At 41.5% G+C, this 14,048-nt stretch overlaps 2 protein-coding genes across 11 annotated transcripts in view; one reads left to right on the top strand and one right to left on the bottom strand.

Annotated features, from left to right (window-relative positions):
* Positions 1 to 8,885, top strand: part of Hil (peptidase hillarin) — a 73,797-nt gene extending 64,912 nt beyond the window's left edge. For all 4 annotated transcript variants that reach the window (XM_022791261.2, XM_086978960.1, XM_022791262.2 and 1 more), the window contains 7 exons: positions 790 to 1,001; positions 3,548 to 3,760; positions 4,090 to 4,198; positions 4,657 to 4,847; positions 5,323 to 5,553; positions 6,092 to 6,339; positions 6,547 to 8,885. In XM_022791261.2, the coding sequence (XP_022646996.1) occupies positions 790 to 1,001; positions 3,548 to 3,760; positions 4,090 to 4,198; positions 4,657 to 4,847; positions 5,323 to 5,553; positions 6,092 to 6,339; positions 6,547 to 6,839 (1,497 nt within the window). In that variant the 3' untranslated portion in view covers positions 6,840 to 8,885. The remainder of the gene's footprint in view (positions 1 to 789; positions 1,002 to 3,547; positions 3,761 to 4,089; positions 4,199 to 4,656; positions 4,848 to 5,322; positions 5,554 to 6,091; positions 6,340 to 6,546) is intronic.
* A 534-nt stretch (positions 8,886 to 9,419) lies between these two features.
* Positions 9,420 to 14,048, bottom strand: part of LOC111245292 (uncharacterized) — a 69,744-nt gene continuing 65,115 nt past the window's right edge. For all 7 annotated transcript variants that reach the window (XM_022793461.2, XM_086980171.1, XM_086980176.1 and 4 more), the window contains 5 exons: positions 13,523 to 13,805; positions 13,013 to 13,174; positions 12,114 to 12,221; positions 11,688 to 11,856; positions 9,420 to 11,368 (listed from right to left, as the gene is read on the bottom strand). In XM_022793461.2, the coding sequence (XP_022649196.1) occupies positions 10,764 to 11,368; positions 11,688 to 11,856; positions 12,114 to 12,221; positions 13,013 to 13,174; positions 13,523 to 13,805 (1,327 nt within the window). In that variant the 3' untranslated portion in view covers positions 9,420 to 10,763. The remainder of the gene's footprint in view (positions 11,369 to 11,687; positions 11,857 to 12,113; positions 12,222 to 13,012; positions 13,175 to 13,522; positions 13,806 to 14,048) is intronic.

The following is a 14,048-nucleotide window of genomic DNA, read 5'->3' as shown; positions in this document are numbered from 1 at the left end:
CTCTCGTGTTCTTCTCAATATTCCGTCAACGAGTTTGCCTGTTTTTGACTAGCTTTAACACCGTGACATCATTCATTTCAACAGGTTCTGTTCGAGGCAAAGCATCGCCGTCAAAAGGGACGTCCTACCCTTTCATGATGCTGTTCGTATGTAGAATAATTTTATTTACCGGCAATTGTCAGAAGACACTTCAATAATACCCCCGTCCCGGTTCCCAGATACCTATTACTTGCATAGACACGACGCGAATCTGGTCGTTCTAAGCAATGTATTTCCATCACCATAGATATGTATATGAAGCTGAATTTTCTCGCGGGTTGTCACTGAGTGTCCAGTAGGTAAAGCAATGCGTCAGCTAGAAAATATCGCAGTCTAGCTGAACCGTTACGGGGCTGAATGAACAACTAACAAAGGCACAGTGTTCTTTCGATGAACGATGCTGCGAGTGTCGTTATTTGCAATAGAGAAAAAAGATCGAGCGGAAAAGAAAAGAAAGCAGAGGGAATGTCAGCTAGCCGAAAAAATGACTCATTACCACTGTGTAGCTAGTGGAAAGACCATTGACAGTCATAGACAATTTGTTAGTTTATGCTATTATAAACATAAGACAGTATCATAAACTCGAGGCCATCTCGACAGATTGTACACACACGCATATACAATGAATAGCATACATTTTTTTCTACATATATATCATCCAACTTCGGCTAATAAGCTAAATGGGCGGATAAATACACTGCAGTCAGTAATGTTTCAGCTGCTCTTTAATGCTTGATATGTCCATTTAAGCGCGATGGCGAGGCACACAATTCGACATATCCCCTACATCCACCGTCGCCGAGTCACGCGTCCATCTCGAAGCTAGATATTTACGTGGATCCATCGGTGTTCCGAGAACTTGACCAGCAAGCGATCAACGTCGCCCAGGCTGATCAGAGAACGTTTACTGATCTGGTCCGACAGCTGACGTACAACTGCGAAACAGATGTGGAGAAGGCCAGGTTTGTTTTTAATACTCTGAAATTTAGGGTAGCTAACATAATTTTCTAGCGGCATTAAGGCTTTCTGGATAAAGTTAGCTGGCGGCACGGGAAGCATTATATTTGCCACCTGAATAATGAATAAACTAATATATATAAACGAAGTGTTTGACATCTGTATGTGGATGCCAGAAGCCCTTGTGAAAAAAGCGCCCAGAGAGCTGCATATAATTATTATTATAACACTATATACGTATCAAATTAACAATCAACTATGTATATAGTACAGTGAAACGGTCCACGCGTCGCCGACGGAAGCGAGCCCAGTCAGAAGCCAAACAGAAATAAATGAGAATAGCCGGCCCGATTATTGGGACAGTGCAAAGTGGCACGCGGCAAGCAATTTCCATAATGGAGCAATTGCTCGATCTCCGCGCAACTGATCGATCTTGAACGTTCAACGGCCGAGGTCGCCATTGGTGTCGCCGTTACAACCCCACCTGCCACAGTAAACAAACCCCCCATTAGTAAGCAAGCCAGCGTTAATCTTGTTACAGAAGCCCAAGAAAAGGGTCAGGATATTGAGGCCTTTAGCCGTCCACTGAAAGGACGAGGAACCAAAACCAAAATGGGGGGCAGGACTGAAAAGTCTGAGAATACAACAGGCTTGACAGGCCGCCGTAGTTCGTGTCGAATCTTGGAGACTTTACATATAGTAGCTTTAGTAGTTGTTACAGGTATGCACGTGGGAAATTGTAAAAGTACACGTACCGTGCTACATTAGCATAATGCAAAACTATAGAACATGTGTAAAGTTGCACAGTTATTTGGTAAATGTAGTCCCTAGTCAACAGCTGCTTCGTTGACAGGCTCAATTAATTTATCTCCGATTTATTCTTTAGGACAACGTATATTCTGTCGGCCTTAATGGGCCGTTCATAAGATGAGCCTTACAAAAGTGAAAATGCTTGAACAACTTAGACGAGTATTGCTTTTGCGTATAAAAAAGGTATAAAAATGAGACATTTTTTTGGCAGTTCACAGTAGATAACTACGGTATAGTAGTCTTGGTCATTTGAGTAGTCGGGCTGGACGAAAAGCTGTCAAAAGTCGTTTAAATGTTAACTGTTAAAAATCGATTCGAGTGTCATTGCTCTGGTTGTGTTTGTTGTAATGGAAGGGTCGATGCTCCCCATCTGTTTTTTTTCCCCGCTGCTAACGCACTTCTCAACCGCAAAACAATTTTTGCTATCGTCGTTGTTGTATCAATTGCGATGCCGGTTGTGCTACTATTTCATCCATTCCATTACTAGATTATTTCTTTTATATGCTTTTCAATAGATCAAGCTTTCATGGAGTCGTCGATAGATATAGAAAAAAAATGTTACAACCCCAGCGAACCCAAAAAGCCTGGGCTCACGGTTATCATTATGGTCATTAACATCGACACTACCGGCATAAATTTTATCTTCGTTCATTCTAAATGTTCATAGAACTCCGCTTTTATCAGCGTCGTCAGCTGGGAATCTAGCCACTGCCGGATGATTGAACGAAACTGTCGAGATGGTTGATGTAGCACGCTACTTGAGCTTTAAAGAGGGCCCTTCACGAGGACGCAGTGGACTACATTAGGCAAAAGCGAAGCCACTGTCGCGGCCTCAGATTTGACTTCTAAGGAGCCATTGGCCATTCGCGCCGACTATGCCGTAGCGTCACCGAATACTTGAGCTTTTGTTCTGCACTCACGCAGTAGAGCGCGTCGAAGTCGCGAACCCCAAGATGTACCAAAAATATCCTGCGCTTACGGAAACCTCGATCGTAATTGCCATTAAGACGCTTAAAAGGTAAATGTGAATGATAAACAAAATCAATTTCTCGCCATTCTGTAGCTATTAGTAGCCCATCAACTGATGAATGGCCACTGGCAGTAAGGCTTGAACGGGGTGCACGTAAACGACGACAACGGATGATGAGTGAAAGCAGGCTCCTCAGGCCACGTGCAAAATTATGCTAGTGGTCGCGCAATTTCCTACAGTTAGCTCATTTGGGGCGTCCACGAGGCGAACAAGAGATCAACGCTGAGTAATCGTCGCATGAGTAGAGAGATCTGACAGTTGTGCCAGTGTGGCTTTGGTATATATAAATCCTATAATTGTACATTAGCACAAATGCGTAAAATTGTCTGCACTTTCGTATTTGCCTTAGTGACTAAACTAGAACACTTACTTGTATACTATAGCATTGAGTTGTAAACTGTAGACTGCCAAAAAGTAAACGAAGACGTCTTATTATATATACAAAACAATTACACCATGCAATTATTATTTCGGCGCTAAATTTGACATAAAGTCATCCTTAATTAAATTGTAGCTGATCTCGAATCAAACCACGTAGCGGCGTAATATAGCCGAAAATGTAGGTATCAAGTTTTACGTACGTTCCTACTGTCTACCTAGAGATTGCTGTAGAAGGCTGGCCTACGTATTATAATGAAAGGATTGCCAGCACAGCTGCCTTTAAGGACGCGATCTGTTTCTTGTTTTTTGATTGTCTCTAACAATACACAGAGCCATATTCCGATGGATTACGGTGAAGAATTTGAATCAGATGACATTTGATGATTCGGTTAATGCGGATACCCCGATGGGTATCCTTCGAGGCATAAAACACGGAACAGAAAGTTACCATGTTCTTTTCAAGAGGCTCTGTAGCTACGCCGGCCTGCACTGTGTCGTGATTAAGGGGTACTCGAAGAGTGCGGGCTATCTCCCAGGAATCAGGTGAGTGGGACTAACGCTTTAAAGATCATATAATTATCACTACTGTTTATTGCTATTATCCGTTCACTACCAACGTTTCTTGCCTTTGCAATATACAAGTTCAATATGGAAACTAGACGTAGAACATCTGGATGCTGGATAGATCAGTTTACATCAGAACAAGCGGATTCAAATATTCTCCATATATGTTACATTGGAAGAGTCTCTATCTATAAACCAACTATTTTCAGGCTGACGGATGATGTTGGTCGCCGTGAGGAGTGTTTTTCTAATTAACGTTCTATAATAACACGTACTGTTTTATACGTGTGCGAACTTTTTGTTCATAGGTTCGATGACAGTCGCTTCCGTAACTCGTGGAATGCCGTTTATGTGGCTGGAGCATGGCGTTTCGTGCAGTGTAATTGGGGTGCTCGACATCTTGTTAACGCCAAAGAGGCAAGCGTTAGGTCAATGATGAAAAAGAAACCTATCGATCAAACTTTTGGGCCTGATCATGCGCTCATCCCTATCAGTAGTCAACTGGAGTCAATAGGAAACGTTGACGCTAAGTAAACTTATTGCATTTATTATACAGAGAAGAGTTGTTCACAAGCTAAAACGCACCAGCACTAAGATGCTTACCAATTCGATCCGAATTCATGATAAGAGGTCTATTTTTCGCAGCTGCTTCTTAAGACATTTGATCAGACCAGAATGGGCAAGTCTTCTTATCGAATACACAAACGGTACCAGAATGATTTCAACAGGTTCAGAAAATTGTTTTGGCCAATATTTTCCAGCTTTAACCGCTGTTGTTATTAACGGCACGAATGTGTAAACAAGCTTCTATGGAACATTTTGCTTTTTTTTCTATCGTCGACCATACGACGCGCCACCTTTCCATCCAATAATAGGTGCCGAGAAATGGTTCCCGAAGTGAATCGGACAAGCTTCGTTACGAGTACGACGACCATTATTTCTTGACTGATGCTCGCGAATTTGTGTATGAATTCTTCCCACAAAGTTCCGAATGGCAGCTGTTGAAACGACCCATCACATTGCGCGACTTCGAAGAGCTACCATTTGTTCGATCACTTTTTTTCAGGTAAAAGCAGAAACCCTTAAGATCTAGAAAAAAAGAAAACTGTTCTTCAACTAGGTAAATAGAATCTGAACAATCTAATGAATAGCTATTCAGGCGCGCTGACTAATGGAAACAAGACAAAAATAGTGATAGGATATCTTCACACTTCAACGAAGTATGCGCTACCATAGTTATAATTTCGATAGCATTTGAAGGCTGAGTTGAATTCACGCTAACACGATCATTTCAAACAGCCTATCCTAATGTATTGGGACTGATACACAGCGAATGCTATTACCTGATCACGCGTTTAAGACAACGACGAGTAACGATGAAAAATAGGGGTATAAAAAAGAAAATCGTAGTTGTCTATTGACGTATATTGAGCGTATTCAAACCCCGTTGTTCATTAGATTCGTTGAATCGTCAGTTGTCGCGGTCGTCATGTCGCTGATAATAGTACAGTTCTGCTGTTACTGCTACTGGTGATTTGCAGATACGGACTGTACTTTCCGGATCCAGAGACCAAGGCAACCCTCTACACCGATCACACCGGGGGAGCTACAATACGCGTGGCCATGCCCCACGAACCCCGACACTCGTTAATCTTCCACTACGCTCTGAAGTATCTGGATAGTTACAGCGATCAGACGATGGACGCCTTCGACGGGGTGTCACTCAAACGATTCGTGATGCAATCTGTCGTTGATAATGTCGTCGCTTTTAGGTGCGTTTTCATTATCATGGGTCATAATAATGATCCCGTTTTGTATTTGTCGATAGTTCGCCGCTACTCGGACAATTCCCTATCTGCAGACGATATATATATATATATAGAGATATCCAAAGACGAAGGTAATGCTGATTTTTGTGTGTGTCATTGAAATGTCGGTCTTAGCCACGCTAAATTAGATTGAGTAAGGCTGGTCCCAGCTGCTAAGTGCTATATGACGTTGAACACGACGGCGCTTAAAAATCTTGCATTTTTTTTTTGTAATATAGACTTGATTATCCTAATCTCCTCACGCTGTACGTCAATATTTTCGTTATAGTAAATATAAGCGATTATTATCGTCTACAGAACGTTATATACCATGTATTGGAAAATATACATAGATACTGATTCCTAGGTCAATTCTACCCACGTGGGCTACAAGTGAGCCACAGCCTATAACTCTGAGTTGGTTGACTGGAAAACAGAGAGCTGTAACACACAGAAAAATTAGTCGCTTCTATTAATTTTTATCACGGGTTCGTTCATTCAGGGTACACGCGCCTTGCAGTGGAACTTTTCTTCTGGACATTTTCGCAAACTCGGTGTCTCCCGAAGAGTACCTCACTGGGGAACCAATGAAGTTCAAGAGTGTCACGAAGTTCCGTATTGTCTGCGAAGACCTCCAAACAGTCATGGTGCCCTTACCGGAGTGTGCCGGCGGGGAATGGGGTCCAGAAAAGGCCTTGCGGCTTTTCGGCCTCGATGCTATCAGCCATGAGGACGCTCTCATCTTTTCAGGTACAGTGGTCACAGCAATTCAAACAGTGTAATGCTTTCGTCCAGCATAGCACTACTGAGATCGGAAGGTAGGATCCTTCTAAAGACGTTCTACGAGGAAAAACCCCGACACGCAGATATATATATATATATATATACGACTTAATTTGAGCCTCAACAAGAATATCTGACAATGCTTGATGCATTATTGATTTCTTCTGTGTCCAGGCCGAGAGCTGCAGATACAGTTCCGTATGACTCGACCTTTATCCGATTTTCTCGCTGCACTGCACATGAACGGTTGTGACGAAAAGAAGCTCTCCAAGTTCGTATCGCACTCAGCTAGTGGCGATCTAGTAACATTCTTCTTGAGCTTCCCTGAAGACGGCCAGTACGGCCTGGACATCTACACTAGGGATCCGAACGAGCCGCATTCGAACGGCCATTTTGATTCTCGGAATAAGGACAAGCAGTTATTAACTCACTGTTGCAAATATCTTATCAATGTTAGTAGATGCTAAGTGGCAAAAACCGATAGCATGTAACCGCTCTGTCTCTGAACCGTGCTCTGTACGACATTTTTTCATCTAATATCGAACAGCTACGAAATGTTCCAGGGCTAGCGAGTTTTCGGGACAAAGTCGACGAAGATGTCACGCACCGAAGTCTACCCATCATCTCGTTTCGTGTGAAGGTCGAGAAGATTACAAGCGTCTAGCATGGCTGTTGACACTGGTTTTAGTCGATTCATGCGTTTTACCCTTGCTTGCTTATCTGCATAGCCCACTTGAAGAACGGAAATAGTCCAATATCTATAGTTTTTTTTCAGTTCTTGAATTTATAGAAATCGTAAATATCGAATAAACGTATTATGCAACTTTGTTAACAATGAACTCCTCAGACTCCGTTAGTATCTATAATGCATAACTGATCTAAATAGTGAAATATACCTAGTTTCGGACCTGTGTAGGTTAGGCTTTGTATATACCGCACAAGTAGACCGCCATCACAGCAGATAACAACCTTTCCTTAACAAGGGTCCTAATAGATAAGGTTAAATCAAGTCAAGATATTTTGCCCCATAACACGGTCAACTATATAACGTATATATAGATATTAACACACTATATTCAAGCCTCGTAATAACGCTTTGTTGGTATGTTCAATTACTAGATGATACATAACTTAGCCAAGAGTCAAAAATTGCTTTTCGCACAAACATAGCCGTTAAGAAACGCCCGTGTCCGACCATATTAGCTCACGAACTGATCGTTTACACACACTAGCAGCGCTGTTACTATTGACATCAATGTTGATTTTTTTTTTTGTCGAATTCTATAAATTCCTAATTTATTGATGATAGAAACAACATCGCCGGGCTAAAGCTATGTTATTTGTAATATATACTCAGAGTCGCTCGAAGTGTAGCCTCTTGGCTATACGTGCTTACGAGCAAAGACCTCTGTATAAAGTGACGATATGGATTTAGCGGAATTGAAACCAGTGAGCTAACAACGTTTCGACGGTGCGCAACGTCAGAACGGACGAAATTCAAGGGGCCTATAAATTTACAGAACAGTACGGGGTCACTTTCATGTAAAAGCTATCTTCTGTATCTATTTGTCTGCAATATATATACATATATGTAATAATAAGAGACATGAGGAGTATAACTGTCAACTGTTTATACTAATAAACATAATGAAGAAACATATTATTCGAATTCATATATATATATATACACCTATATATACGCGGGATGTTCTCGCAAGCTCGTCGCAGGCCATGTATTCTGAGGCAAGATTACTGTTAAACGTATCCATAAGCTCACTTTCTTGAGAATGTTTTTTTTTTTTTATCTACTTCGATTACAAAGCCATTACCCCAGTTGTGGTCCAATAATAGACCTAAATCAATGTGTGCGTACAACAACTAACCTCTCTGTTTCCGCTAATCCTAATAGAAACCCGCGTCAAGAAAACGCAAACGAGTTATATTACACAAATATATAACACAAAAGCGATGCGTTTTAAGGCATGAGTTGGCGAGTGCACCATATACGATACTCTGATCGCGGTAGAAGACCATATATGTCATGTGGGGAAAACGACGTGATATGGGAAAGACAGTGCGAAACAACGCACAAGTGCTTCCCCATATACACATGCAAAATATGCTCTGCTCGCTTGTATGGCAACGCGCTCTGCCGTAGCAAACATCTTAATATGTGGGTCAACGTCGTAAAACGCAAATGGAATATATATAAAAATCATCTGGTTGCACTATGACCATGTTGTACCTTCTGAGCTTACACACACATGACCTCGACGAGTAGGGCTACACAGGCAATGCGAGGCCGTAGGTGATTTTATAATTTGAAGTAATAAAAAAAATGGAGTGTGTTCGAGGAAGCACGAAAGTCTGTCAAAATCCGTATTATACAAACCGTACGATACGTCGCGAAGACTCGTGTACACGGACGATGAATAGCGATGATGCAATGATAAGTAAAGATCAAATGGTACTAATAAAAATGTCGACAGTTATTTGTTGTTACTGATATGAAACGGTGTGGTCCTTGATCGATGCCTTTTGCTTTAAATTTACACTGTATCAAGTGTTCGAATCTAGCTGAGGCCTTGTAGGTAGGACTTCCTCAACAGACCTGTGCCATCGAGACCAATTAACAGCGTTGAAATTCTAATTGGCAAGTGCAGCGTGTATTGTTTGTCTCGTCCGGCGACCTGTGTTGTCGTACCTGATGGCCGAACCAACGGGCTGCATAATCTACATTTGTATTGAAATTGTCATGACCAGTTCTGATATTTGCTTGGTTTCAACTAGTCCTTCTATATGGTGTAGCTCAATGCGATTCGACCGATGATTTACTTTATTGAGAAGTATCTCGAGTTGTTCATTCAAAGTTTAATGGCTCGCCTGGAACCTGTGTCGTGCACCATTACATCGTAGCGTTTTGCTTCCTTTTTTTCATTGCCATCCTATCAGCTGCTCGACAACAAATCGCTCCTAGGTTAGTTGCGAGCTGCGGCGTTAGCTGAAATTGAACGAAATATTCATACTTACAAATAAAAAAACGGAAATTAACATAACGCTCGTCGTTCTTCTAGATACAACATCCTTTATTCTAACGTGTGTTTATGCACAGAGATTAGGTCGGATATGTACAAAGCAAGTACCGCTAATACATTAACAGTAATAATTACAATCCTAGATTCAACCCATTGGTTCTGTGTATGTATATCGTATCACGAGACACTTTGGCACAAGTCCTCTGAGCTTTTCTCCTTATATTTTTGGTCTCGTACGTAACACCTAAATGCTCGAAAATTACTTAAAAACATTTAATATTCAGAAGGTCTTTCTAAAAATGAACACTTTTTACATATGCCAATTTTTTTTTTATAATGTATTCATATTCTGGAGGGGTAGCTGTGTCATAATTATCCTAGAGACTACACGTAAAATTGACCTATACGACATAACCATAGTCCACTTAAAAAAGAACGCCGGTATAACTACTTCATACGAATTCCCCGTTGCTTTATCCGGTCAATTTGCTGCATGTTTGCCGCAGTAATGTTATAGGTGCTTACTGTATAAACAGGTGATGATGTGTCGAGGTGAAATGATAGAGAATACTCGATGCTCTGGTGTGACACGTACAGGGTCCATCTATCGGAACGTTCGATCCTCCTTTGCTTCCAGTCAACAAATATTGCTTTGGGCCCATTATCACTCCAGTCAACCTGTCCTTACCGGTGTCCTCAGAAGGATTTAGGTGGGAGATATTGACGGCTGTATGAAAACTACACGCTTGTGCACTTTGGCCATTGTTTCACGATGACGATCTTAATAGTTAGCTAAGAGAAAACTGTGCAGCCATCTAGAACATGCTTTGTTGGTACTTTTAGGACCCTTCGTGGTGGTACTTTTAGGACGATTCGGTGCATTTGTTTCGCAGCCGTAAGCTAAGACGATCGTTGTGGCCTTTCCTTCCGTCTGAAATCTGCTTTGCCGAATATCAACTAGTAAATAAATAAATTTCGGGCGGAGACTAGAATAAGTCGATGATCCGAATGGTGGAGTCGATTTCATATCTTTCACGCTGCATGTTCGCTACTGCTAAGTCCTGTCGTAACGGGGGCTTGCAGATCGCATAACGTCAAATGAACCGCTACAACAGCTCCTTTTAGCGAATTCCCGTACTTCTGGTGTTTTTTGACGAAGAACTTTCAGTTTGGCCAGCCTAACCATGTCTGATCCTTCAAACCTGACGAGCCTAATTGTCTACGTAACGACGCTGGTAACCGAAATCTATTCGTCTGTGTAAAAAATATTTATTTTTGTGACAGGTTCGTCGTCGATCCTCGTCACATTATTCACAAAAACATATAACGGTCTATCTATGCTATAGCACAATGTCGCTACCGAGCCGAATCAAATGAATTCGAAATATAGAACGCATCGAACGGAGGCAACGGAGGCTGGCCATATTGTTGTCGTCTCGTACAATTTCCGTATCCTGGTGTTTCGTTTTTGACCGTGATCCTCGAGTCAAATGATGGCACCTGCCCATATGGTTGCTGTTGTCTAATGCAATTGCCATATTCGTGGGTCTCTGCTTTAATCGTCGCAGCGACTCCCTGGTCAAAATATCCTCTATCAATGTGAGAAGGGGCTCCAGTAGCGCTACAACCTGGTAATACTAAATCTGGTGCCTTATTTCTGCCGACCGATGTGCCACTGCTGATTAGCCCGTTATAACAACTGTACTCGTTGTGCATGCAAATAGGCGAGGATTGGCAGGGAAGGTTACAAGTAACGTACGAGCTGAGGTGATTAAGGGGATTCAGTGCAGAATCTGCTGACTGTGTATCAGTCGTCCCAGGTACTGAATGGTGATAGAGATTAAAATGTTGACGAGTTGTTATCGCCGATAGCTGCACGTACGCACCGGGGTCAGCCATATCAGTAGACATTTTCCTATTGAGGGGGGTGCATGGCGTTGAGGCGGTACTTCCTAGAGAGCCTGAAAATATGGGGTATAGATAAATATACTACAAAATAATGTTGGATAAGAACTGTAGAAAAAGATAGTCATTTTTTTTTTTTTTTATGAAATTAAGGAAAGTACTATTAGCTGTTTGCGCCAGATGACGATTCACAAAAGATGGTTTCTGCTAACAGAAATATGCATTTAATTGGACTTTATACTGTTCGCTCGGGCAACGGTTTCGTAGCCATGAATGGTCGGGTTATTTTTTGAGCAAGGAGAATATTTTTTCATTAAGTGTGTAAAGAACGTATGAACTTACTAAAAAGTTGTAAAGAGGCGAACTATGGCTTACTTGGCGAAGTCATTGAGGTTGCTGGAGAAGTTTCATAACTTGAAGGTTTGCCTTGATCAAGTCCCCCGTCTCGGTACGCTCCAGGATGAAACGCGGAGCTACTGCCTTTGTCTTGTAACTCACAAAATTTTGCTTTGGAGCCAGATTCCGACAACTCGACAGGTTTCATCTTGGACGTAATCATAATGACATTTTGTTAGGGAACTTGGATGATTTCTGAACTTTAACGCTCTGTCATATTGTATATATATATGGCTAGGAGATCACTTTCAGCGCTTTTACGTTTAAGTCTGGTTTTAGTAGACTGCTACCTAAACAGTATTGGTTCGCGCCAAATTTTTAAGCACTGTTACCTTCAAGCTGGCGCAATTATAAGGGTGTATAGTTTTATCGAGATACGAAATGTTGCACAAGCAAAAGTCTTACCTTCTTGCGCGTGCCGTCGCTAATGCAATGACTTTTGAGATGTTTTCTAAGAGAGCTCGGATCAGTATATCGCTTTGAACAGCCGGGTATTGTACAAGCGTACGGTTTCTGAAATGCATCCATGCCATTAATCCAACACTAACTATCCTACAATTAACGTAAAGGCAAGTGATCAAGTTAGTTTCGCTCAAATGTGCATATCTATTTAGGCCTTAGCTAGCTAGCTAGCTAGCTAGCTAGCTAGCTAATGGTCCAAAATGAGATCCGCTGAATTTGGTAAGCTCCAAGCAGTGACCCTTTGCTTACGCTATCTTCATAGTATAGGTTCAGAATAGGAATAATGCCTTCAGTTCAGAATCGCTAAAAAAAGTTGGCCTATTTTAATGTTGACCACAGAGCTAGTCGGAAAGATAACAATCGATTCGTATAAGAAATGCCTCAGTAGGATACGCAGGTAGCACCTATTAATAACGAAACGCGAAGAGAGACGCTTGTTGTTGAGATTTGTTTTTATTATCGCATTGAGTCGAGGGTTGCATTGTCCTCAGCATCTACTAAGCTGATCAGTATGCTCAGATGCTTTGTGTATACAAAATCAAATTGTTTATAGTAGTCTCAATGTATTGATCCGTACGAGTTTAATTTAAACGTCTTAAATCAGAGATCAGACTTCTTCCGACACCTAGGGGCAATAGGTCGTCAATTTAATCGACTAAACAATTGGTTAACAATCACCCAACGGATAATATGATGAAACAGCAGAACTCAATAAATGACTTTGTACTGTTTGACCAATGATTAGCATGTAGCATGTAGCATATTTTCTATCTGTGTGTAGTTAATCCGCCATACTTCTGTACAAGTTTGCTACTTCTGATTATTAATTAATCTCCGCTTACGGTGTCCTGATGCGTTCGTTGGTGTTTAGCTCGGTCGGAAGAATTGCTGAACGCCCTCTGGCAGGCAGCAAACTGACAAAGGTAAGGCCTCTCTCCGGTATGGGATCTCAAGTGAATCTTGAGATTTTCAAGACGAGAGAACGCCTTATTGCATCCGTCCACCTGATATTAAAATACGGAAATCAAACAAAACTAGACTTATATTGAATAACGCCTATATATCTGTTGGCACGAGTTTAAAATTGGAAATTCAACCGTGGAAACCGTGCAAGTATCGGAAATTTTAGCTGAAGCAGCAGCAGCAGGGACGCTGCATCTTCGTACTAAGTGCACAAACAGTGAAAGGTTATTTATTACGTGATTTAACCAAACGGAAATAATCAAACTGTGAAACAGAAACGCTTACAGGTACTGTCTTCTTGAATGCTATGAACCACAGCATATACTATCATACATATATAGTCCCACTGATTTGATTTCTGTTTGATGCAGACTGTTATGAATACTAACCATACATTTATTAGGCTTTTCACCAGAATGTACTCGCATATGGATGATCAGTTTATACCGGGCACTGAAGGCCTTCTTTTTTCTTGGACACCCAGCCCAGTGACAGGTGAATTCATCCGTTGCCTGACTTCCAGGTAGGAATCCAACACCTAAAGCAGCAGAACTTCCAGATTCTCCGCAGTGTCCCCGTTGTCCCTCGACGTGCACCCGTTCAATGTGACGCACCAAATCCTCCTGATCGTCAAACGGCAAACCGCAATCCTCCCAGAGGCAGTCATAACATCTGCAATAGCGTAGTTCACAAATCGAGATAGAAATACAGGCCAGTTAGATAAGAATCATTAACAGTCAATCAAATTATTAAGATCCACTGATTCACTGAATAGGCAAATGACAGTAGCTTATTCCTAATCTAGTTTACTTGGAGTGTTTAGCAATAGACAGAGATATATTCGTATCTGATTTTAACGAGCTTATAGCGCGTGCGAAGATTAAGTAGTGAAATGGCAGAAAATACTTAAAAAAG

The sequence above is a fragment of the Varroa destructor genome, unplaced genomic scaffold (assembly GCF_002443255.2).
Source record: "Varroa destructor unplaced genomic scaffold, Vdes_3.0 BEIS01000002.1, whole genome shotgun sequence".
Lineage (NCBI taxonomy): Eukaryota > Metazoa > Arthropoda > Arachnida > Mesostigmata > Varroidae > Varroa > Varroa destructor.
This window is presented reverse-complemented; position numbering and strand designations above follow the sequence as displayed.